The sequence below is a fragment of the Triturus cristatus genome, chromosome 12 (assembly GCF_964204655.1).
Source record: "Triturus cristatus chromosome 12, aTriCri1.1, whole genome shotgun sequence".
In the NCBI taxonomy this organism is placed as follows: domain Eukaryota; kingdom Metazoa; phylum Chordata; class Amphibia; order Caudata; family Salamandridae; genus Triturus; species Triturus cristatus.
Genome location: NC_140595.1, coordinates 457805768 through 457831063, shown reverse-complemented (window position 1 = coordinate 457831063; position 25296 = coordinate 457805768). Strand labels below are relative to the sequence as shown.

At 40.3% G+C, this 25296-nt stretch overlaps 1 protein-coding gene across 1 annotated transcript in view; it reads right to left on the bottom strand.

Moving 5' to 3' along the window:
* Nucleotides 1-4612: 4612 nt before the first annotated feature.
* The window catches only part of GPT2 (glutamic--pyruvic transaminase 2), a 130984-nt gene continuing 110300 nt past the window's right edge, over nt 4613-25296 (bottom strand). Inside the window, exons 8-11 of the mRNA XM_085640134.1 lie at nt 22499-22673; nt 21446-21601; nt 9360-9472; nt 4613-8845 (exon numbers count right to left, since the gene is read on the bottom strand). Coding sequence (XP_085496260.1) covers nt 8755-8845; nt 9360-9472; nt 21446-21601; nt 22499-22673 — 535 coding nt within the window. The 3' untranslated portion in view covers nt 4613-8754. The remainder of the gene's footprint in view (nt 8846-9359; nt 9473-21445; nt 21602-22498; nt 22674-25296) is intronic.

The following is a 25296-nucleotide window of genomic DNA, read 5'->3' as shown; positions in this document are numbered from 1 at the left end:
TCTATCCTTACATGATTATCCACTTTCTTCAGATATCTTTCTCTATTGTCTTTCCTATTTTCATGACCTTCTTTCCTCCTCTTTTTTCTCTTCTTCTCCTTTTTTCTTCTTGTCGTATTTTTCTTTTTCACCTAAGTTTCTCACTTCCTATTTTTCTTGGTTTCTTTTCTCTAGCTCACTTCTCTATCTATGGTTCTTAATTTTTCTTCATTTTTATATTTTATGCTCTTGTAGTTGGAATGTTGCAAATCTTACTTTTTGCTCTTCAAAGGTCTTTATAGGCCTTCCTTTTCTTGACATTTTCTTGTTCTTTTTATGTCCTTGAAAATCATATAATGGAATGTCTGAGGTCTGAATTCTCCCATCAAACGACAAGGTGTATTAATGCATTTATCCAAGTTAGGAGCAGATATTGTTTGTTTGCAGGAATCCCATTTAAATGCTATAGAATCTTTAAAGTTGAAGAAGGGATGGGTTGGGAATGTCTTTTTTTCTCCAGGTGATGGTAAATGAAATGGAGTTATTACTCTTTGTCACAAATCGTTAAATATCAATTTGCTTTCTCAACAGTCTGATGAGGATGGCAGATGGGTATATACTAAACTACAAGTGGGAGGTGTTCCGCTATCATTGTTTAATCTTTATGCACCCACTAATGGAGATCCTTTGTTTTGGTCTTCTTTATCTCAGCAAATTTCCACATGTATTGATGACAATTTTATCGTCGCTGGTGATTGTAATTAAGTGATGGATCCCTTTACAGATCGAAGTTGACTGGTTTCTTTTAAACCTCATAAAGCACATAAACTATTCATTCAAACCATTCATCAATATAAACTCATTGATGCCTGGAGAATTTGTAACCCCACCACTAGAGAATTCACGTTTTTCTCCCCAGCCCACCAAACTCAAGCCAGATTAGATTATTTTTTTTGTTTCACACAATATATCCCAATCTTTAAGAAGCGCTGACACTGGCTCTATTCTGATTTCAGACCATGCCCCTATTTCCATTCAATTGGATATAGTTTTAAAATCTAACTTACCTAGAAGTTGGAGATTTAATACTCCCTTCTTCTTGATCAAAATGTTCACTCCTATTTTGTCTCCTTTTTTAATGAATATTTTTCCTTTAACCAAACGGATAATCTTAATTTTTCTCTTTGGGATGCATTTAAAGCAGCCGCTAGAGACTTCATCATTGGTTTTGTTTCTAGAAAACGTAAAAATGCTCGTAAGGTTACTAGTGACCTTTTGCCTGAGATAAAGAGGTTAAAACACTCTTATTACTCCTCAAAATCCAAGAACTGTCTCTCACAATTTATTAATGCAAACTTTCAATTTAATAAGGAATCAACTGCCAATGCCTTGTTATATTTGTTGAAATCAAGCGCAAAGTTCTATGGTGGTCAGAATAAAGCAGGCAAACTCCTGGCGAATTACTTAAAAAACAAACACAACAAGTTTGATATTTATGCTATTTTTGATGAAAACAACACATTATGAACCAAAGACCCAGAAATATTAAATGAATTTCTTCTTTTCTACAAATCATTATACTCTCCTGAAACTTCACCCTCAGATTCCGAGATTACTCAATTTCTCTCAGATATTCATAAATCCTTTAACACTCAAATAGATTTTACCCTCTTAGAAATTAATTTAACACAACAAGAAATTCTTTGCGCTTTACAATCACTCAAGAAAGACCAAGCCCCGGATAGACCAGATAGATTTACAGTTGAATTTTTTACTCACTTTGCTCCTATTTTTCTTCCCAAATTACTCAATCTCTTAAATCTTTTTACACAGTCCGGGAAATCTTCAGGCTACTTTTTAGAAGCACTAATATGTCTAATACCCAAAGATGGGAAAGATTTGAAATACTGCAAGAACTATAGACCCATTTCTCTTGTAAATATTGATTATAAAAATGTTTCCAAAGCCCTGTCTATTCGTCTTGAATCATTCCTCCCCCAACTATTAGGCGCAGAACAATCTGGATTTGTTAAAGGCCGTCTCCTCTCTGACAATACCCGATTATTCTTCAATATTCTATCAAAAGCCCCACACTTACCCCATTCATTAGCTGCAATAGCATTGGATGCAGAGAAGGCATTTGATCGAGTAAATTGGTCGTACCTCTTTCACACATTGAAATTGTTTGGTTTTGGACCCAAAATTACTTCTTTGATCTCTATCCTATATTCTAGCCCGCAAGCAGCCGTTTTTGTGAATGGTACTTCATCTCCTTATTTTGAGTCAAAAAGAGGGGTACGTCAGGGTTGCCCACTATCACCGTTCCTCTTTAATCTAGCCTTGGAACCTTTTTTATCCCGGATTCGTCAGAATGTTGACATAAAGGGGTTTGAAACTAAAGATGCCCAATTTAAGTTAGCAGCTTATGCTGATGATATCTTATTATTTCTTTCTGAACCTCAATCCTCTGTCCCTGCCTTCTTACAGGAAGTGGAACCTTTTTCTCTATCTCTGGTTATAAGCTTAATCATGATAAATGTGAAATACTGCCTTTAACTAAATATACATTCAAAGATGATTTTAGTTCTTCTATCTTTGCTTGGAGCCCACATCACATTAAATATTTGGGTCTTTACTTTACTCCTTTAATTTCGACAACAATATCTCTCTGTTTAGAGCAATGTTTACAAAAAATTTCCTCTCTAACCACTAAGTGCCATCCGCTATATCTCTCTTGGTGGGGTCGTCTAGATACCATCAAGATGATGCTGGCTCCATTAGTCTTATTTACCACTTCTAATATTCCTGCCCCCATTCCTTTAAAAAAATGTACAAAAATTAACTCTTTATAATCATCCTTTCCGTGGAACATCTTGCATGTCCTTGTTGCGGTTAACAAAAACTAAAATGGAGGGTGGAGTTAACTACCCTGATTTCCCCACTTATCATAGATCTTTCCTACTTCGCCAAGCTTCAAGATGGCTCTCTGATTCCTCACTCGATTGTCCTTTGTGGGTAACACTCGAACATTCCTTTATTTTCCCTTTTGCTTTTAAGGAATTCCTCTCCTTTACCCGTAGACCACCATCTTTATCTACTCCAATTCTCAAATATACTTGCAAACTTCTGGGTTTTTCTCCTTCCCCATCGCCTACTGATAGAAATTCCTTTCTTAACTCCTTGTTAGGGCATGACACGTCTATTTTAATTGGCGGGAAACCTTTTTATTGGAAATCTTGGAGAGACCGAGGTTTAATTTGGACGCATCAACTGTTTTCTCAAAATAGGACCTTGTCTTTTTCTGAAGCTAGTCAACTTTTTCATTTACCCCCTTCCTTTCATTCCAAATATAATCTAATCTCACAGGCCCTTTTAACTGCTTACACTCAAATTCAATTAAACCCGATAACTCCCAATGTTAATAATTTATTGGTCTTTCATCTCCTAAGGCATCTAATATTTATACTCATATACGATCCTCGCAGCTCGTTAGAACAAAGACCAAAGTTGAAATGTCCTGGGAGGAGTTGACTGGCCTTCTTCTCTGTGGAACAAAAAGTAGTCTAAAATTAGGAAAACGTCTAGAGCGGCAAATGTTACGCAAATGTTATTTTTTTTTATCCATAACAGGCTTTTGCTCCACCCGGCCATATTGCACAAGCGGCATGTCACAGTACCAGACACTTGTTGGTCCTGCTCCTCTCCATTAGCTGATTTAAAACACCTGCTTTTTACTTGCCCTCACTTACATAACTTCTGGACAACTGTTTGGGGTCAAATTAACTATCTTCAATTCCAAATTCCCTTTCTCAATCACACATTTATGTTTGGGTAGTTTAAACCATATTTGGGAGGATCATACTTCTAGCACCAAGATTATAGACGTATTGTTAGCAATCGCCTTTCAATAGATCACTAAAAATTGAAAGGACTTCACAAAATTATCTTTCCCAGCGTGGTGGTATGCAGTCTGTTATCACAGACTGGATACAGCATGTGTTCATCCCATTCATCTAGCTATGAAACACTCTATTGTATGGTCACCTGTTACATTGTTCATTGCCCACAGTGCTAAACGCTCTTTATCTTTAACTCCTGCTCAACAAGAGGTTGCTCGGCCTCCATGATATTCCATATCTTAGATATTACTATTTTATAGTATGTTGTTATATTTTGGTTAATGCTACTTTGCTACATGGTTGTTACTTGAAATGCAATGTTGTATTATATTGATATTTTTATTGCCTTTTCATTCTAACTTTGATACGTTTACACAATATTTTTAACTTTTATGTTTCCCTCTTCTGTTCTTTTACCCCCCATATTATACTGCACTGTATCACTTGTTTTCTTAATAAACTTACTTTTGAACTTAAAAAGTGTTTTCAAAAAGTCAATTTGGAATGAGACTTTGAAAAACAGCTACTTTTTCATTGTAAAAACCTTAAACGATTCCTTACGTTTCAGGAAATTATTGAAGACAAGAAAAAAATATATATTTCACTTATGCAATGAATGTGCAATTCTTCGGACATATGCAAATAAAACCAGATTCAACTAATTCCATAGCGTAGTTTGCAGAACACTTCTTAAACGTGTTAATATAAGTCACATAAACAATAAGAACGTTCAATAGAAACAAAACTTAACCTTTATTTATGAAATGACAGTTGCAAAATACAAGCAGAATAATCTGATTTGGCACAGCCTCCAACAGAACAGATTGCTTGTTAAAGTCTTTAACATGCTATGTTTACAGAATGAAAACAAGAGAATAAAGCCCCACACTATTTGAATGAGCATACAGACATGCTCCAAACTGAAACCACCACCCAAGGTGAGCTCAAAAGCGCCCCCACACAAAAGCAAAAACTACATATCATGAGTTACTCGACTATCCGCACATTACCAAAATCCTGTAAACTGTGGTGAACTTTCACTTTACGCTCCTGAAGGCAACAGAACCGCAAAAGTTCTGATTAGCCTGGGTAAAAAAAAAATCTTTTCAAAAATCTACTGGGCACATTGTGTACAAAGAAGCAACAGCTATGGGCATGACCGTATGTGCATTAGCGCCTTCTTTTTGAAGAGACTATTAAGATACAACCAGAACTAGCAACAGATTTAGCCTGGACAAATGGTTGAACAAACCCAGTCAAGCTTAGACTTGCACTTTGTGTCTTGTTTGTTACATTACAAAGATTTGATGCACTTGTCTTAAGCAGTTTCTTCCATTTTAGAAAGCCTGGATGCTGTTAAAGTAAAAACAGTCATTATGGCATATTGGTATAATTAACTAAATGAAAAAAATGGCAGCAAAGTACAAGAGGAAAGGCGCCCCTAGAGACATGTCACATATTTACTTCCTTATCGACTACACACAAAAATGTATTCCACAGCTTTGTTGGAGGGCCCTTAGTCAGGTATCACTTGTACTCATGAAATAAACTGGTTTGTGTTTTTAATTTCTGCAAACTAAAGAACAGTTAAATATGCTACCCAACACAATTCTGTGATTTAGTGTCAAAGAACAAGCCAAACGAAGTGTCATCGGTTGCATACATAAGTTGTGAAGAACTCTAAAAAACACTTTAGAGGATCATGTTTAGCCCTATTATTAGCTTTGTTACAAAAATATAAAAATATCACACTAACCGTCAATTTATGTCTGAACAAGATTAATTAAAAAAAAGAAAAAAAAGTGATGTTTACTTGACACCTTGTAACCAAAAAAAAACCATGTGCTAACATCTATTTTCAAATGTAAAACCCCAGTGATCTGTTTAATGTACAATTCAACATGATTAACCTGATTCAAGCTTGCATTCCATGGTCACCTTTGTAATGCAATGTTTTACTAGCATCTGTTGATCTCATGTTGTCATCACACAATGAACTTCAGTAGAGAGCAAAGAAATAAAATGTTCAGAAAAATAGTACATGCCAACAGTCTTGAATGACCTTGACTTAAATGACCACAATGCACCCAACATGACGGTGTCCCCTGTCCTGGAAAATATTTTTCCACATGGTCAGTTTGTGCACTTCTTTTGCCTCTACGGCGGCGGGTCAAAAAGGAAATCAGATATTCAGCACAGAGCACGTCTTGCTTTATCCAGTGCATTTGATGTTCTTTTTTTGTGTTTTTCAGGTTGTTCCTTCAAGGGCCAGAACTGATCATCAGATGATGGATTAGAAGAGGTACTGGTATCCAGGCGTTTCCAGTGTTATCCGCCAGCCTTCCGCTATTTTCCGGAGAAGCACCACTCACCAAACAAATCAGTCTGGGTGGTAGTGAAGCTACTGTAGAATCATACTTCTCTAATTGTACCTAGGTCTCGAATGCCAGACCAGTACGATGTACCGTCACTGCAGTTACGGCAGACATGATCCAAACTCCTGCGAGAGAGTTCACAACACTGCTCAGAGCCACAAGGTCACCGAAAATGCTCTTAAAACACTAATGTATTTTGATTTAAAAAAGCACCATCTGGACATTAGAACAAAGGAATGGTCAAGACGCAACCAACCTCAGAACATTGAAATCGGACATTATTCCTTTTATTGCCATATTTGGCACAATAGCATTCTATGTTCAAGCGAACGACAGCTTCTGAAATGGCTGTTCTAATACTACTGAAAAGCAAACAAGCAAAATCCAAGTTTTTACACGCAGTTTCACTTCCTCTGTTCATTTAAATAGTCACTGAGAAGCAGGAGGACTGTTTTTGCAAAATATCAGCAACCAAATCTTTCAAAAATTAAGGACGCGTAATGTAAATTAGCTGCCACTGGTTTTTCACCAACCATCAGATACACTCCGTAAACTGAAACTCCCTTTTTATGTACACAAGATATACAATCTCATTAAAAAGAAATAACAGAGAAAACGTAATTGTTAACAGAACAATGCATTTTTCTTCTAGTGGAATTTTTTGTAAATAACTACGTCCAGTAAAAAAATACAAGATTCTGAGGAGTTACGGTTTGGGCATTGAAGAAATGCCCCAATTCTGCTCAGTGGATTGTGTTACATGTGTGTTTAAGACAATTTGCGTTGATATGGAACAAGGAGCCTTTTGCTAATTTAGAGTGCCCTCATACCTTCCTATTTTCTAGATCCCAACTAACATACGGCAAAGACTCCGGTATCTTCATGCTTAAGTGGTCTATAAGCATGTGGTTCTTGCTTATGTGCCCGCTTGAAGCTGCTCCACCTGTTCTGAATCTTGGCTCAGGCTTGCCCAGTTTAACCTTAAACATAAAGGCAGTCAAACATTTCACTCATTGGCACCGTATTGGAAACAAACCATAGGAAAGCAGGTTTCAAGACCATATACTGTCGCAGGACCATTTTATCACTTATTTATATGACAACAGACAGGTTAGATCAATCATTGTATGAGAAACTCCATTTTTGTTTTAACACGTGGATATTTGTCATTGACTCGAAGCTGTAAGTACTAAGTTACAACTTTCTGCTACATGATCTCTAAAAGCCATGTGACGGCAGCAGAAAGGCATCCACTTGGAGAATGTTGCTGATGCAAGCTGATAAACCAAATAGGCACAAGTGGGAGATCAAATGGAACCCACAGAGTGAATGAGGACAGGGATTACTGCCATCAACCCTAGCTATGGTAGCACAATGGTGTGTTACCATGTCCGCCAACGAACCAGTGCCCTGTTACACTACCAAATCAGAGTACACAGGTCACCACGGTCAAGAAAATATACTGGCTGACCCATGCCACTGACAGTTCACTAAAGCGGATGCTTAATATGCAAGAATTTACTGCACACGGTAGAGGAGAGACAGAGCATGCCTAACAAGGCTGCATTTTCTACCGACCAAAAATCTTGTCATTACTGCTAAATCTAGATGGTTTCTATTTTTAAGTCACTTTGAGGTTTATGGAGAACCCAGGTTTTGAATACTACCAGGTAAGCAGCAAGAATTACTTTATGAAGATATGAAAATGTGATTATTGTGCGCATCTCATAATGGCAAACATATTTTGTGACCATGCATGGCACTGACTCACTCACTGCTTGAGGCACAAAAAGCCGCACACACTCATTCCAAAACATACACACCAGAACAGCTGTACCTTTCAGGAACCCAAGCATGAGGTCATATAAGTTAGTGTGCGTCTCAATAGAACAGCAATGCCTGTAATCGGCAGATTAAAAAATTGCATGGAAACTTTTTTTTCTCCCCACTTTTAAGGTACAAAATAAAATAATCTAAAAGAACCACCTGTAAAGAAATTAACCAACACTCTCACAAATTAAAAAAAAGAACAAAACACAGGCACGATGTTCTATTCTGTTTTCTAGAACACCTGTCTTAAAACCTTTTTGAAAAAAGTGAGGTATTTTAAACAGTGTCTTACCGCACACCTGAACCAAAGTAAAACAAAGATCTTTCCAAACTACAAGCATCTTCTAAAAATAAATTACTCCCCAAAAAAATTCAACAGACTTTAGAAAAACTGAAAACAGAAAAACATATAAAATGAAGTACAAAAGTGTGAGCAATATCAAGCCCTAACTATTTGCCTCTTTTTGAGAGGCAAGGCACAAAATAAATTTTCTAGCATTACCTAATCATTCTTCAAATCCTCTCTAATTTCCACTTTGACACTCCCTCCCCAAAATGTCCTAGCCAAACTGTTTGAGAGCTCCATCTTTGTTCAAGAGTGCATTGCATCCGAGGCTAGCACACTAGCATCACAAAGTGTAGCTATTCGTGCACAGGGTGACCAGATTTCCTTAGGCATACTCTTCCAGAAACTTCATGTGGAAGGCCTTCACTTTTTCAAGGAGTATCACCAGCTTTTCAGAAGGGGGAAGAATGGTCATTCTATGAAAGTAAATGGAAAAAGACATGGTTAGAAAATGTATATGATGCTGTGTTTTTTGCTAAATAAAACGACTTCTGGAGTAAAAGAGAACAGCAGCAAGCATTAGACAGCACAGGCCTTTTGTTGAGACTACGGGGCTTATTTACAAGCTCCTTGCGTCGCCGGTGCATCACTTTTTGTAACGCACCGGCTGCGCATTTTGCACAGCCAAAGGGCTTGCGGTGCCACGCTGTGGCACTTTCTTGTAAATGAGGCTTTAAATGCCTAAATGTCATACAATAGTTATGTATAAAAAATATCTTCAGAAAATACAACCAGATATAAAAGGACACGTTTGAGGTTACACCATTCTCATTCGTGATGCCTTCAATATTACTTTCAACGTTTCAAAAATTAAAAATCACCACACTAATTCGGAGCAAGTATCATTAATGCTACATTAAAACAACGGATTTCTTTTTAACTCTTCACACAACGCAAGCATTTGCAGGTATGCTTAAGATAATACTGTACCTAAAATGGTAGGTTCCATCGCGCTGGCCAAACCCGCTGCCAGGAACAACGCATATTCCAGTCTCCTCTAGAAGTCGCATGCAGTAAAACATATCTGGAGCCATTTCATTATCCTGATCAAAGGAGACAGATACTGCGTTACATTTCTTAGAAAAAGTGGATTTCAAAATCAGAAGGGCTGGGGGTCTATCATTAGAACAAATAGATTACTTCATAAACTCATGATGATGGATGTTGATGAGGATGAATCCAAGTTACCTTCGGAGCAGCATTCTCGCATTGCCTGCGCCACAAGTTACCAATGCAAACCGTGGTGATCTGAGCTTCAGACCTAAGTTGCAGTGGTTTTGTGGAATACGGATTCATGATCCAATAAACACTTCTGTAGTAAAAGAAAATCTTCTAACTGATGGAGTCCTAAGAACAGCCCACAGGCTTGCTTGCAGATTATGTATTATACTAATCATTTTTTCAAACTACAGAATGGAAAACGTTACCTGACTGCACTACTCGGTTCGCAGCCTGGAGTGCTGTAGATTCATAGGCTGCACACACTCGTGCCATCTAGTGTTGGGCTCAGGTAATTGCAAATTTCAATTGGAAGGTGAACAGAGATACCTCCCTTAAAACCCACAATGCATCAGAGGACATAGGCTCTACCTCAGAGTGTGCCCCTCCTCTACCCAAGGGTGAGAGGGGGAGAGGGGGAGAGGGGGAGGGAGAGGGAGAGGGAGAGGGAGAGGGAGAGGGGGAGGGGGAGGGGGAGGGGGAGGGGGAGGGGGAGGGGGAGGGGGAGGGGGAGGGAGAGGGAGAGGGAGAGGGAGAGGGAGAGGGAGAGGGAGAGGGAGAGGGAGAGGGAGGAGAGGGAGAGGGAGAGGGAGAGGGAGAGGGAGAGGGAGAGGGAGAGGGAGAGGGAGAGGGAGAGGGAGAGGGAGAGGGAGAGGGAGAGGGAGAGGGAGAGAGAGAGAGAGAGAGATTAGCTTTGTTGAAGCCAAGTGGAAATAATGCGTTTACTGGAAAAATGATTCCATATAATCTGAAAACACATAATGTGTTACTATGCCTCCTTGTGAGGTGGTGGGTAGGGCACGTGGAAACCTACAGTACTACAGACTGTCGAGTGCTACAGGTATGCTGGTGACATTTTCCGTTTGCAACATGTGGAGCTGTAGATTACATACAGAGCAGTGGTGGCTGGTGACATTTGAAAGTGGTAGGGCGAAAAAATGCAGGATGAGTGCCCTGTGGCAGGCAAGCGTAGGTAGTCAACATAGTTACATCCCACGCGATGGTAGGAATGATGTGGAATAATTACATAAGACGACGGAGATAAAAACTGTTCTTGCAGCACTGAGCTTGAAACTCCTTTTTTCTTTTTTGTTTAATGTGGTTCCCACTTGATACATTTTTCTATGGGTTTAAACTGAACAGTGCAAATTGCGTTTGAAAAATACATGCTGCTTCAAACTTCATATTCCAGACAGGAGGCAGCAGTCCAACAGAAGCAAAAGTCTTGCCAACTAGTTGTTGCCTCGAAACCACGGGGAATAAAAGTGGCAGACTGGCTACCTAACAAGTAAAAAGTAATAAAAAGGCAAAATAATATGCAATTAATCTCCATACGGTTGTCTTTCTAGAGAACCCCTCATAAAGCCTGTAGCTTGTAAAGTATTTGCTACTTCATCTCTTTATAAATCCTTTTCAGTCACTTTGCCCATAGCTTGTGCTATGCAACTTATTGTACAATATGTTATAAATTGGGGGGTTTCTATAGCGCCATCAAAGCCTAAGCAGTCTCTTGGCACTAGGAAGAGGGCTCTGAGTGGGTTAAATAATCCAGTCATGTGCACAGGAACTATGAAGGGGAATCGACTTGCGTAACTTCTTACATCAGTGTGTTCTCCTTCTCTCAAGTAGTGTAGGACTAAACTCGATGATGTAGTTGCAATGGCATGAAGAAAAAGATCATCCTCCTGTTTGAAAACACTTACACAATGTTCCAGGAGGATGTGTTCATTTTGCCACACAGACTTCTTGTGATCACTGCGGCTAGCCTCTGCTTCATATGCTCAGAAAGTGAGGGCCAGAATCGTGATCAGTTGCAACTTATTGAACCAGATATCAATCCTATACTTTTTTCAGGTGTTGTAATTCTGCCAGCATGTCCTTGGTAGTGACCAAATACGTACTACGAGCGAAATCGAGACTGGATAGTTAGAACATAACATAACACATCCATTGTTAGTGTTCATAATAAGGAAACAAGTAATTCAAAGGTATACTACAAGCAGACATTAAAGGCTGTGGGTATCCCTACCTCTGAAGCCTTGAACACAGAGGATTATTACATGGGAGACAGACTTGGAAACGCAGCGCTAACAGGAAACCAGGCAGGATAATTGGGGAGCGTGTGGCAACACATTCTTAAATACATGCACACTTGAATGTCGCGCACAATCACGAGGCCACCTCCTAGTGCTATGATGCTAAATGCTGTTAGAAAGTCTAGAGCTCAGCTTGGTGTCAGTGAGGGCGCACCCAAGGTGCGGCGATACTAAGGCTACCACAGCGTCACCGAGTGTGGTGTCATCGAGAGAGTTCAGCCTTGTGTCAGTTAGTGGTATGAAAGCACAGAAGCCGCCATTTCTAGAAACTAGCCGTTCTATGAACTCTTGAATATGGGGCCCAGGCGCAGATTACTAAACATCACACGGTTTGGCGCCGCGAGCCAAGTTTCTTTCATCAGAATCTAAATTAAGTCGGTCAAATTCATTCCCTGGTTTCCCCTACAAACCCCCTGATTGTGGCATTTAAAATCCCATATTTTTAAGAGTCACGGGTGATATGGTTTCATATCACGAGAGGAGCCTTTCCCGTGAGGATAATCCTGCTGCAAGAACCCATTTTTGAGAAGTACATTCCTGCTCTGGCAGCTCACAAATATGCCCCCAGCTGCCAAGCATATTCCTCAGTCATCTCGGATAGAGATGGAATAACTGCCTAATACCTGAACACGCGTATCCACGCACGCCGCACACACATAGTAGATTGAGAAACTTAAGTAAAAGAAAAGCTGTAACGTCCCTGCTGACTGATTCCGGAAGCGTCTCTTCCCATCTCGCGGATCACGGAAATCAAAGACTTCTGAAAAACAACTGCCTCGTGCATGTGCATTTCATCATTACCCTCACTCCTGCCCCAGGTAAAAATACACAATGTACGCTTGTTTGTAAATAGGCTAGCACTGAACAATCATTAAAGAAGGTAGAAGATAGGGTTCTGGATTGTCAAACTAAGTGTTCCTTCGAAACAGTCTTGGAAAGGAGAGACTGCCATATTGGAAATCGCAGTCCTCTCTGCCCTCCTTTACGCAGGTTTGCAAAATGTCAAACCTGGTTTCCGCGCAGATCTAGGCACGGCCCTTAACATCCTGGAATTAGGAAATCTCACGTCAAAGGTTATGGCTTCCTTGTTAATCGATTTCAGAAGTGTTCTCACCAGGGCCTTCTGCTGTGACTACACACTGCACTGCAGTTATACTTTGCGCGCCAGTGCTGCTTTCCCTCCTGAACGATAAACAGCCAACACGAACACCTGCTGCATGCTCATTATCACGGAAAAGAAATCGGAGCTACAAAGACCAACTCTTCCACAGCCCACTACCCCGCCTTCCGTTGTCCAATAGGAGGCTTAAACAGTGGTGCAAACACGAAGGGGGTCCTTCAGTTGTTGCCACCTACTTCACTTTGTCGATGTACGCCAGCCCTGCCCCTTACCATTTAGTTCAATGGCGCTCTGTTGAAAACGTAAGCGCCCCATTTAAAAGTTAATAATTGCTGCTTCCTCCGGCCACTCCCATCATGCGACATCACTCTCCTTGTGTGTGCCTCGCGGGCGAGCACTAGCCCTCGTCCCCGGCCGGCACATGCGCAGGAGGACTCGTCTCAGTCTGACCTCACCCTTTACTTAAAAAAAAACAGCAATATAGAATTTGCACGAAGCAGTGAGCGGAGCGCTTTATTTAAAGCTGCTGCTCCACATGGTGTACATTCTCTCTTCTTCTCCCGGCCACTGGTAGGGCAACGCCCCTTTCGCCCATTAAAACCAGCCGCCACTGATACAGAGCATAGATTGAAAAGCAGTACCTAAGTCCTTAATGCGGGCGTGTGAGAAGAAATAGTCTTGCGTGGAACACAGTTTTAAGTGCAGTTTGTCAAACTTACATCTCTTGCCTGGCGTGAATATCAACACTGTAAAGTTTAGATAAAGTGTGGATGAAGGCTTATGTGGCAGCTTTACAAACATCTGCTAATGGAATGCTTCCAAGGAATGTCATGCTGGCTCCCTTCTTCCGAGTGCAATGTGCCCTGCGCGTAAAACTTAGGGTACGTTTAGCTTTGGCATAACATATTTGAATGCATCTAACAATCCATTTTGCCAGTTCAGCTTCTTGAACTAGGACTTACAAGATGCACTTGTGCAAAGGCCACATAAAGCTGTTGTTTTCCTAATGGACCAAGTACAGCCAACACAGAACACAATAGCTATTTGGATATCTAATGATTGCAGAGATTTCTATGCTAGTGATTGTGGAAGTTGAAAAACGAAGGGTAACTCTGTACACTGGCTCACTGAAATAGTGACACTATTATAGAAACGAATTGTGGGTGTGCGTGCAGTTCCACCCTGTTACTGTGCACCTGCATTAAAGCTTTCTTAACTGATCACGCTTGAAATTCGCTCACTCTCCTGAGGGAGGTGATTGTTAATACAAAGACTACATATTAAAAGATAAACTGCAGAGAACACAAGTGCTGTGGCTCAAAAGGAGCTCCAAGGAACCTGGTGAGAACAATGTTAAGATCTCAAGAGGGAGTCTTAAAGACCTGGCATAAAAGCTTTAATAACAGTAACTCTAAATATTGATTAAGGTTTCCTATTCTGTAGGTATTCAATTGCTGTGAGGTGTACTCTTACAGAAGTATAGGCTAACCCTGACTTTTGTAGGTGAAGGAGGTAACAGACAATGTTTTCTATGGTAGCTTCTAAAGCTAATCTGGTGATTGGTACAGTAAACCACAATGCAGTTCCATTTAGCCGCATAGCACATGCGAGTAGTAGGTTTTCTAGTCTCTTTAGGACTTGCATGCATTCCTCTGATAACTGCAAGTATCCAAATTTAGGACCTAAGCTGCCGACTCGCAAAGATGATTGACTTAAAGGTGGTTGCAGTATCCAAACCTCCACGCCTGGCCATCACGAACAGTAAAGAGGACTATGGCTGACAACCACGTTGGAGCAATTAACACCACTACCTTTGGAGTCTGACACATTTTATGCACAACAAATGGATGCGCGGTTGTAGCAAATGTCCCTGACCAAATGACCCATATGGTATTCCATAAGGACTGTCAGTGCACGTTCCTGGAGGCAAAGCTTTGCCATTTTGCATTTGGTGCATGGCAGACAAGTCAACTTTTTCTTTTTTTTTTTGCCTTTTAAACTTTTTTTTATTTACTCGCTGCTAGCTCTTAAAATGCTCAGAATGGCACAAGGGGTGTAAATCAGTAACATTACAATGTTGTAACAGTGCTGTAAATTCAGCATTCACGTGTCGCCTTACAGTTTTTACTATGTGGCCGGTTTTCTCTGAATTTATGCACAGTTGTATAAAAGCACAATGTAGCTAGTGTGAACTGATAGCGTTGAAATGCCACTTCACCCATTGATGTTTTCTTTACACATCTACTAATTTCAGAGTGGAAAGTGAACAGACATACTCTTTATTCTTAAACGTTTCTGCAAATGCTTTACAATGTTTTGAAAATGTGGGCTCCATAATGTGTGAAGATTTTTCCTTTAAGTGACGACCCGTTGTAAAATGTGAAAATCTCTGTATCCTCTCTATTTCATGAAAAGATTCATTATTGCTTCATTTCTGTATCCCCTGATTATAACGCACAATCTGTAATGTAACTTTGTAAAACTATTTGATTTCCTCCGTCTGTGTTGTCAGTATTGTCTAGTTATATTTTGGTGTAGTAAATGTTTTTTTTTTTTGTCCTGATGTTTGGATATTTTAGGTTTAAATCTTTTTATTTGCATTTCGTAAAAAAGGCCAACAGTGCGACACACTTAAGTTCTATAGCGCTGGGTAAGTGAACCAACCATAAAATGCAGACAGGTCAACCTTTGGGGGTCTTTCAACAGTAGCTGTTGAGCATATTTCCCACTCCTGAGTTTACAGGTACATGCTGCTTAGAAGATCAGCAAGCTTGCTGTGCAACCCGGTAGGTGTTCCTACAACAAATATATTCTGTAATGTATTGCCTAAGGTCAAATGTTTTGAGCCAACTTTGATAGTGAATTTTTCCCTGTTTCTGTAGATACACACTGTGGTCCTGTTTGTGTGAATTAGGACAACTGTGTCCTGAAACAATGTTTGAAACACTTAGAGGGCTAGATGTACAGCCCTGGGATTCAATACATTGAAGCTTAGAGTTTTTTCCAGAGTGGACCATTCTCCTTGAATGGTTGGATTCCGATAGTCTGCTCCTTAACCTGTGAGGCAAGCATTTGTGTTTAAAGTCTTAGTGGCTGGGGTCCACAATGATCGGCCCAGTAACTAATACGTTTGTCCCACTGCTGCAATTTGTGCTGAACACTGGGCTCTACCAACACTAGATCTCCCATTTCTCAGTCGCGTGTGACCTTTGTCTGGCTAGGCATTCTTTTAAAGATGGCATATGTTGCATAGAGTTCTGACCCAAAACAGGACGCCATCTTTCCTCTTTCATAATCATTCTCACTGTCAGAGAACGCGTCTGGTGAAGCCTTTAAAGTGCAATCAATGTCTCACAGCTGAGGTAAGCTTTCACTGCCACTGAATTTAGTATTGCTCCCAGAAAACGGAGTTTAAATCAGGCTTGGGCATATTTTTTGCCCTTTATTGCAAAACTTAATTTTTGGTGGCACTATCTCTTTTGCGGAGCATGGGCAAGGCAATATGGTCTACTTTTTCCCTAGTCCAGCCAATCGTCTAGATATGGGAAGACTTGAGCTATTGTTACTCCAAACTGCAGAAGTTTGAATTGGTGATGTGTTCCTTTTAACACAAACCTGACATACTGGCTTGATTTATGGGGAAGTGCGCATCTATTAGACTGAGCTTTGTCAAGTTGCCTCCCATTGTTTAGAAGTGGGGTGACATCTTGCAGGGTGACCATGCTGGTGTTATGAGATTATCTAGCAGTTTAACACATTCAGTTCCAAAACTATTCATAAAGTCTAATCCATCTTTTGGGATAAGGATGCAAACAGAGTAAGTACTCTCCTTGAACATGTTGGTCACTATTCCAATGCCCCCTTTCACTAGAAGTGCCTACATTGACTCTAATAAAAGACTGAGGGGGGCCCCTTGTTGATTTTGGTGGGGGCATATTTGGAGGAACAGTATGAAACTCCAAGCAGTAACTGTGGGCAATGGTGGATAACACCCACTGATCTGAGTTTATGACACACTCACACTGGCAGGTATGACTCCGATCTGACCCCGACTGATGTTGAGTGATTTGGGGAACACCCCATGCTCTGCCTCCGCAACAAAATGTTCCTTCTAACGTACTGTGTTTGTCTAGATTGTAGCTGCGTTTCTTGAAAGGACTGTTGTGGTTGGTGTGCTGGTTTACTTCCAGCCCCAACTGCCTTTGCTACAGACATGCCTGCGCTTTCCGGAAACCTCTCCTTTGCTGGTGGTGTTGTACAACACCCATAGGACGGGCAGTATTTAGGTTTTCCCTACAGCACGCATGTTCTGTTAGCGAAAGCTATTGTAAAAAAAAAAATTTAAAAAACATTAAATAGCTTAAAGTTAGTATTTTCTTCAAGTTCATGGAAAGACTTGCTGAGGTAATCGTTTTCCTCCTCCACATGCAGTTGGACATTATGGAGTCGAACTACCAATACAAGAACCACATAAGTAGTGGGATTAATTGGTGGGGTGCCTTACCTGGATATAGCTCTAAAGCGGTGTCACCTTGAGTATCTACACTATAGTCATTCCAAGCTTCTTCTTTTCTTGCTTATGAGTAGGTCATTGTTTTGGTTATGGTGATCTCCGGTACGAAGTCTCCTCCTCAGAGAGCATGGACTGTGGTGACATGGATGGTGGAAAGGTAGATGGAGTGCCTGCCTTTCTTTTCTTTGGTATTGAAAAATGCCTAATGTTTTCATAAATGGCCTCCACACATATGCTTTTGAGCTCTTTTGGAAGGGCCGACGTCTCTTGCGGCCATCTAGTAGTAATGCTTCCTATGGCAGGGTCAAAGTTTATGGTTCTCTGCCTTACATCAGGCACTTCAGAACCTTCTTGCTGTCCCTGTGGGCTATGCACCAAAGTCTTGCTGTGCTTTGAAGCGGATTTCGTTATCAAGGAGATGCCAGCATAATCTCGGCTTCGAGAATCTTTTCAGCTGCGAGGCTTGTCTCCTCAAGTACAGCATTCCTCTAGCTTTGAGTGTGTCGTACAGCATGGAGCAGTCCTGATTACAGTACTGTCAGGCCTTTTTCAGTACTGGTTCTTTGGATAAAAGTATGGTGCTCTCTAGGCCGTTCCTTTCACTGGAGTTGTGATTTTCCTTTGAAGGCTGATCCCTTTGAGAGAGTTTCCTTGGTGTGAGATAGTGTATCTTTTTGAGTTCCTTAATGGGTAAGATGAATTTTTTGTCCTCGGTGTAGGCTTCAATGAGGGCCTTGGAGGCTGAATTTCCTTGAAGTCTTCGACTCCAGACAGGGACTCACTAAAGTCCTGGTGCTGCATTTCTGAGCAGCGCATCCAACTTTGGTCCCATCAGTTCCACATGGTCTTCTCTGACCTAAAGGAATTACAAGCCTTGAAGGCAGTCTACTTGTGGTCCCGCAGTAAAAAGAGCTTGCAGAACCAGTGTTGTCTGTGAGAGCTTGCTGTTGCAATATGGGTTAAACTAACAGTATTCTACACACACTTCCCCCGCAACAAATTATTTTCATGCATGCTGGTTGTTCGAGTCAACAGATGTCAGTGATGTTATGATATCTTTTCCCAGTAGTGCAGTAAAAACATTTCCGTTTGAGTCACAGCGGTGACTAAGCACTAAAGGCACATCAGAGCCTGATGATGGAAGAAAATATTTAATGTGGAGTCTGTGTCCTAGTGCATTGTGGATTTCAGTAGCGGTACCACACTCACGTTGAAACAGGCATTTCTTTGAACAAAAACTTATACTGATCTGAGCTCAACAATATATTGCAGGAGGGTTCACAGTGTGATCTATAGCAAAACACGCTTCAAACAATAGAGATCAGAAAGTACCACGGTGTTGCTAAAACTACCCTAAAAATTGACGCCAAATCAATGAAAGAAGCCATAGCAATTTGAGAAGGCATGGATAGCCTGCTCTAGGGTAATATTTTAGTGTGAATTGGATCCTGAATTTTGGGGCCCTTTTATTTACTACTTCTCACCCTGGTTCTAGTCCACCCAAAAACATAGAGAACATCAAAAGATGGAAAATGCAGATTTTTAAATTCTACAAATTTGGTCATTTTTTCTGAGCACTTCTACTAAAATGGCTGATTTACCAAAAAGTAGAGGAGTATTCAAGTGACAGCAGCAAAATAAAAACAAGTTATTCTGCTAATATATATTGCTATAAACTTGTTCACTGGGTCATATTAATACTCATTTTAATAGAAGAGTAAAAACAACGCGTTTCTTCCCCCCTCAACCGGGTTTAATAAAGGCTGCTGCCGGAAGCAACATTATTTGCACGCAACTTTCCTCCGCTTTCCTGAGCGTCTTATTTCCTTGATCAGAGGCTTTTGAATTTGATACCTGTGTGAGCCCAAAAATGTTTACAGAAAACTTTAATGCGAATAACTCATCTGAGGATAAGGATTCAGGATCTGAGGATAAGTAGAACTCTGGTAACAATTAGAAAGGAAAATCTAAACTGAGTAACATCTTGACAAGGCATCCACCTAATCTATCCGGATCAGTTAAACATAACTGTATAAATCCAAGCGGCCAAAAAGTCAAAACGCATAATTTAGGCTACAAGCTCGAACACTCTAGAACTGTTTAAACGAGGAACTCCAATACAACACAAACCTGATATGTTCAAAGATCTGAAAACACAACTGTTCAGAAGAAATTTGTAAACGCCAATTCTCTAGTCCTATCACCTGTTAACTGTGTCTGCCTTACGCCTGCATTTGTACTTTCTTGCTATATGTGAAGCACTATGTTACCTGTGGCTAAGTCTGTGCTATACAAACAGCACTTCTATTGATTCCACACCTCACAAGCAAAGAGTAAATATAATCATAAATTCACACTGAATATTAACATTTGTTTGCTTCCAAGTCACGCAACGAATCCCTAATCCCACCAACTCTATTTGGTTTTACAGTAAATGCTTCAGACATTTTAAAAAGGCAGATGATGCTATGCAATATGTAAACAAAACAATGAATACGTTTCCAATTAATGTCATAAAATTACTAATGGAGGGAACTGATTAAGTAAGCACGCATGCAATTTTGGACAATTTTACAGCCATTACTCATACTTGCAGCAAGTATTCCGTGCACTTGGTAAAAAAGTGGCAAGACCACCAAACCATATATAAAGGGTGGCTGTGTGTGAGCAACATACATGCCACCTGTGCTAAATAATACAAGTTTCAGCAATGCTCTCCTAATGTTCGCATGCAAGGAAGGGGCAGTGCAACAAGAAATGCTATGATGTGTTGTTGAATATCTGGCAGTATGTACACCTTCCACTCACTAACGTAGTCTTTTTACAGCCCCTTTTTGATTAATGCATCTGTTAGGATGACTGTTCGATGCACCCTGAAATAGCAGTTGAGTCCAATCCTAATAAGCATCTTTATATGTAGGTATGAAATTATTAATAATGGCCATGTATGAGCTCCAAAACAATTGCTGGAGCAGCAGCATCACCACTTCTACATGATGGAAGGTCATCATCTGCTCAGGTCTTGATACACAGCGAACTCTGTCACAAGCACACCTCAATGCATTAAAGCCCTACCAAAAGACATAGAGCAAACAACTGGAGCAATTCTGATCCAATGAATGTCACCACAATATCTTGGGCTGTAAATGTTGAATAGCCATGAAACTGACGCACATCCATACCTTTAGGGAAAACAAAGAATATTTCTCCCCAACTGCAAAATCCTTAGGCTTTACTATTGATAGCACACGGTCTCTAGCACCACCATTTATCAAACTGGGGTAATCTGTAAATTACATCTTTCAAACCCTGGAAAACAAAGCACCTTCTTACCACCAGAGGCCCATGTCCTAATCATCTACCGCCTGGACCACAGCAACGCATTCTTGCGGAAGTTCCACTGCCCTCTCTCGCTTTCATCTATGAGGTCTTGCATCTTACAGAGCAGCTGATCTCATCAAGGAAATGTAATCACATGACTCCAAAGTTGAAAGACCTCCACTGGCTTCACATCAGAATACAATGCAAAATTGGGATTCTCTCTCATAAGGCCATTCAACTGAAGAACCCTAGGCACCTTGCTGGACTTCCCACCATCTATAATGGTGATAGAGGATTCTGGGGCAAAAACTCACTCCTCCTGCAAACACAGCATTAACCACCACATCCACACTAAAACAGTCTTTCTTTAGAGCTGCCCACACCCCTGGAACTCCCTACCTTCCTCAGTCAGAACTCAACAAGACTTGTAAGAAATCAGAAGTTATAAAAACTCACCCTTTCCGCTTCAACCTCATATAACTAGTGCTATAATGTGCCCAATTGTCCCGCCTGCCCTTCGTTACCCTTACAATTTTAAGTTGTATTTTTATACCTCTTCGGCAGCACTCCTTCTTGCATCTAGTAATTTATAAAACATACTTTACATTTCACTGAATATAGCCGTGCTATTCGAAGACCATAAATAAATAAGAAACACATTAAATTGCCTTATAGACTGTACTTAGAGCTAGAGGAATAACAAATATGTTCAGAGGAAATGGTGAACAAGAGGAGACAACCAACAAACCTTTGCTATTTGGATAGCTTTGAGAGGGATAAAGATCCTAGGGAAGGCATACATAGCACCTTGAAGAGGATTGCACTTGATACCAGGAACTTTATTAAAAAGGTCTTCGGTTAATTTAGCTTTTGTGGCCAGGCTGCTCAAAACGGTTTCTTTTTCCTGGTGAAAAAAAGCACAACGTTTAGACATAAGCATAGTTCATGAATTATTGCTAAAAAGGTCAAAAATAATTTCTATTTTCCTGGTGAATTGGAATTGCATGTCAAAGTCACTCAAGAACAGTAAAAGATCTAACCCCTGAGGCACAAGGAGTACAAATTATGCACCTACTACTGAAAAGAAATTAATGATACCATATCACCAGAATTAGGGTTGTTACATGCTTATTGCCAGACCTTCGCCCACACGAACACGAACACAAGCATGCTTGCTTTATTAGCATCCATTTATTACATGGGAAGTTTCACCATATTTGTGGCCCCCAGTACAAACGCCAAGAGTCATCCCGCCATTTTACTTTTTCTAATGCAACGTACGTTACTTTTTTCAGCTTTAAAAGCGAACACTTGCAGTCAACAACTTTCTCCTTCCTTGCTATTCTATTTTTTGGACACAATTCAAGTGGAAGAGGGGCACATAGTACTTCATGTAGATACACTGGCATGAGTGCTTCGAATTCTCTAATGTTCGGTATCCAATGGAGGTGCAGGGGCACACCAATCATCTCTGCTTTCAGAAACTGTGCAAGACTCTTTTTATTTCACGTGATATCACCTACAACTTCTATGGTTTCAGTTTATTGCAAAGCATATAAATGCTAACAGTGAAGTAAGCAAGTTTTTATGAAGTCACAAATTAGGGATCTAAGACATAAGGTTACAACTATGAGGGAGTCTGAAAGGGGCCTGGATGGACTATCAATAAGCCTTGTCTAGTTAAACTAAAGCAATAATCCAGAAGTGGGTGATTTAGACTTGGTTTTATAGAGCGTACCTAGACTCATGACTTTGGTACAGATGGCAGTTCAAAAATAAATAAAAGATCTAATATACTGACTCTGATAAACTGTTCATACGATTCTTCTTCGGGTCTGGGAGGATTTACAACCACATCCATAGCTGCCTGACCAGACACTGGAGGACACAGACGAACAGAGAGCATCTTGAGGATTTGTTCCTTTATTTCTGGGTGGAGATTCACCACTTCCATATAACCCCCTCTGTATCCGCACCTGAAGCCAAAAATAGGAACCATTAACAATTGTCACCCTTTCTGATAATGCACTTTGAGTAACAAACTAATCAATCTACTGGCATGCATATGTAATGGCACAACACACGGGAAGCACTATCAACTACTTTCCTTCAAGTTAAAGCAAAGTAATAATACCCAATGAATACTAGCAGAGGACAATGCAATATGTTATTTTAGACATATGGGGTTGTACAATTGCTCCGAATAAGACAACCATAGATTTATGAAGCAGACAAAACATGGCAGCCTGACATAGACCATGGAATTGGTTACAGGAGAGAACAAGCATTGGCAACCTCAACAGATCTGGCTCTGGCAAATGTGCCTAGTTTGCAAACATATGCCATAAGCAATGTTTGCAATGATTTAGACCAGTTAATTTGTAACCAGGAGTATCCCTCAAATTGCATCAGATCTCTGATAATGGGTGCAAGATGTTGTATGTACAGTATAATACTGTCAGCGTACAGTGAGATTATTAAACACATGTTTCCAAGAGATAAGCCATGGTATGAGTGCAACTCCCGTTTGTAGCGGGCCAGTGGCTCTATACTTAAGGCGAAGATTAGGGTGCCCAGGGAACACCCCAGTCGGGTGCCCCTGCCAATCTTGAAGAAGTTAGAATGCAAAGCGTTGACACAGACCCTCGTTGTTGGAGTTGTATATAAAAGGTTGATGAGCAACAAGAATTAGCTCCCTAAGGTTCAGCCTACGTGGCTCATGAATGACCAATCAAGAGAATCAAATGCTTTCTCGGTGTCCAAGAGAACAGCAGCAGATGTTAGTTGACGGTCCATCCTATGCAGCATGACCATTAAAGTACGAAGATTAAAGGAGGTGGAGCATTGTGGGTTGAAGCCAAATTGATCAGGCAATACTAAGAATTGAACAAGGTCCGGAGGGAGTGAAGCGCGTTATTTGTCAGATTTTAACCTTTCTGAAATAAATTGAATCATACCACCCTACTTGTGAGTGTGATTCATTAATAAGGCAGAATATATGTGTGTGCGTGTAAAAAAAAAAAAAAAAAACCTTTTAGGGTTGGAGTGCTGCAAACATTATGCAAAAAAGAAGAGAACTCTGGGTAATTCCCAAATTAGCAGCTCCTCTATAGAGCACCCTACAACATCAGTAGCACTCTGAATCTGCTCACCTTAAATATCTGTTTTTCTAGCAAAGTTTTTAGGATTAGCACAGTGCCATCCACGCTGAGCTAGAAAGGGACATTGCCATTTCTACATCCTTAGTCTTTAAACATAGGATCACACAGTGCCAGTCACACAGAGCTGTAAAATGACAAAAGCCTTTTATCACTTCAGGCACAATATTACAACTTTGGACTGGTATAAATACCATCCAAGCCAACCTGAAATTAATAAAAGAAACCAGACACATGCTTCGCTATCATTATAGCTCTTCAGAGAGCTATAGCTTTGTCCAGACACAAGGGAACATACAATACAAGTCAAAATGAATCCCTTTCAGGGTTAGAGTGATGCATTCATTATGCAAAAAAGAAGCAGAGAACTCTGGGTAGTTAACAAATTTAAGTAGAGAGCAGCTCCTGTATAGGGCACCCAACAACATCAGCAACAATCTGGATCTGCTCACCTTAAATGTCTGTTTTTCTAGCAAAGTTTTTAGCATAGGATTAGCACTGTGCTATTCATGCCGAGCTAAAAGGATAAAGTCTTTACCAGTTCTACAGCAAAGTCTTTAAGCATAGGATTAGCACAGTGCTATCCACACAAATATATGTGCATATATTACCTACTGGCGGTCGCCAGTAGGCAGTTATAGTTAGGACCTATCTTCTATAGGAAAAGCATTTTTTGTTTTGCCAATAACTTTGTTGCTGTTTGAAGAAGTCTCACACATTTTTCAAAACTAGTTTGCCACTCACTTCAGCTGCTGTCTTGAAAGTTTGAGGTGATCCGTCAAGTGGGGGCTGAGAAAAAAAAAGGGGCGGGGGTCCCAAAACGCATTTTCTACATGCAATTTCCCATCTGGATTTTAGACACAGCTACAGCCCGAACTGCTGAATGGAATTCCACCAAATTTAGCAGAAAGGTAGACATTGGTCCAGAGAAGTGCCCTTTTCTGATTTGATGTAAATAAAGTCAGTAGTTGGAGATATTAATGGAAAGGGAAATCCAAATTTGTATACATAGAGGCGAGGATACTTCGAGGATCCAACAGTCCCCGTGCTCAAATTGGACTAGCTGCCAACGCTTCAACCAGGAAGTGTTGGCAGCCATCTTCGAACGGCTTCAGCCGAGCCCTAAAAAGTAAAAAATAAAAGCAGGGGGCAGTTCTAAGACTGTAATTGCAACCAAATAAGCCCTGATCGAGGACAACTGCAGGTTTGACTGTGCCAGGTGATGTAAAGACTATATACAGACGTATTGCTATCAAATAGCATTGAAGTTCTTTTCCTAGCATCACAAGTAAAGTATTTTACAACTGAAAGCATAAGATCTTTCGGACAGCCTACTGGCTTCTTATCATACAGGCTTATACATGGCTTAGATACCCATATTTTATGAACTTTTAAGCCTTATTGTTAAACTAATGGCTGTCACATTAGAATGATTGTATTG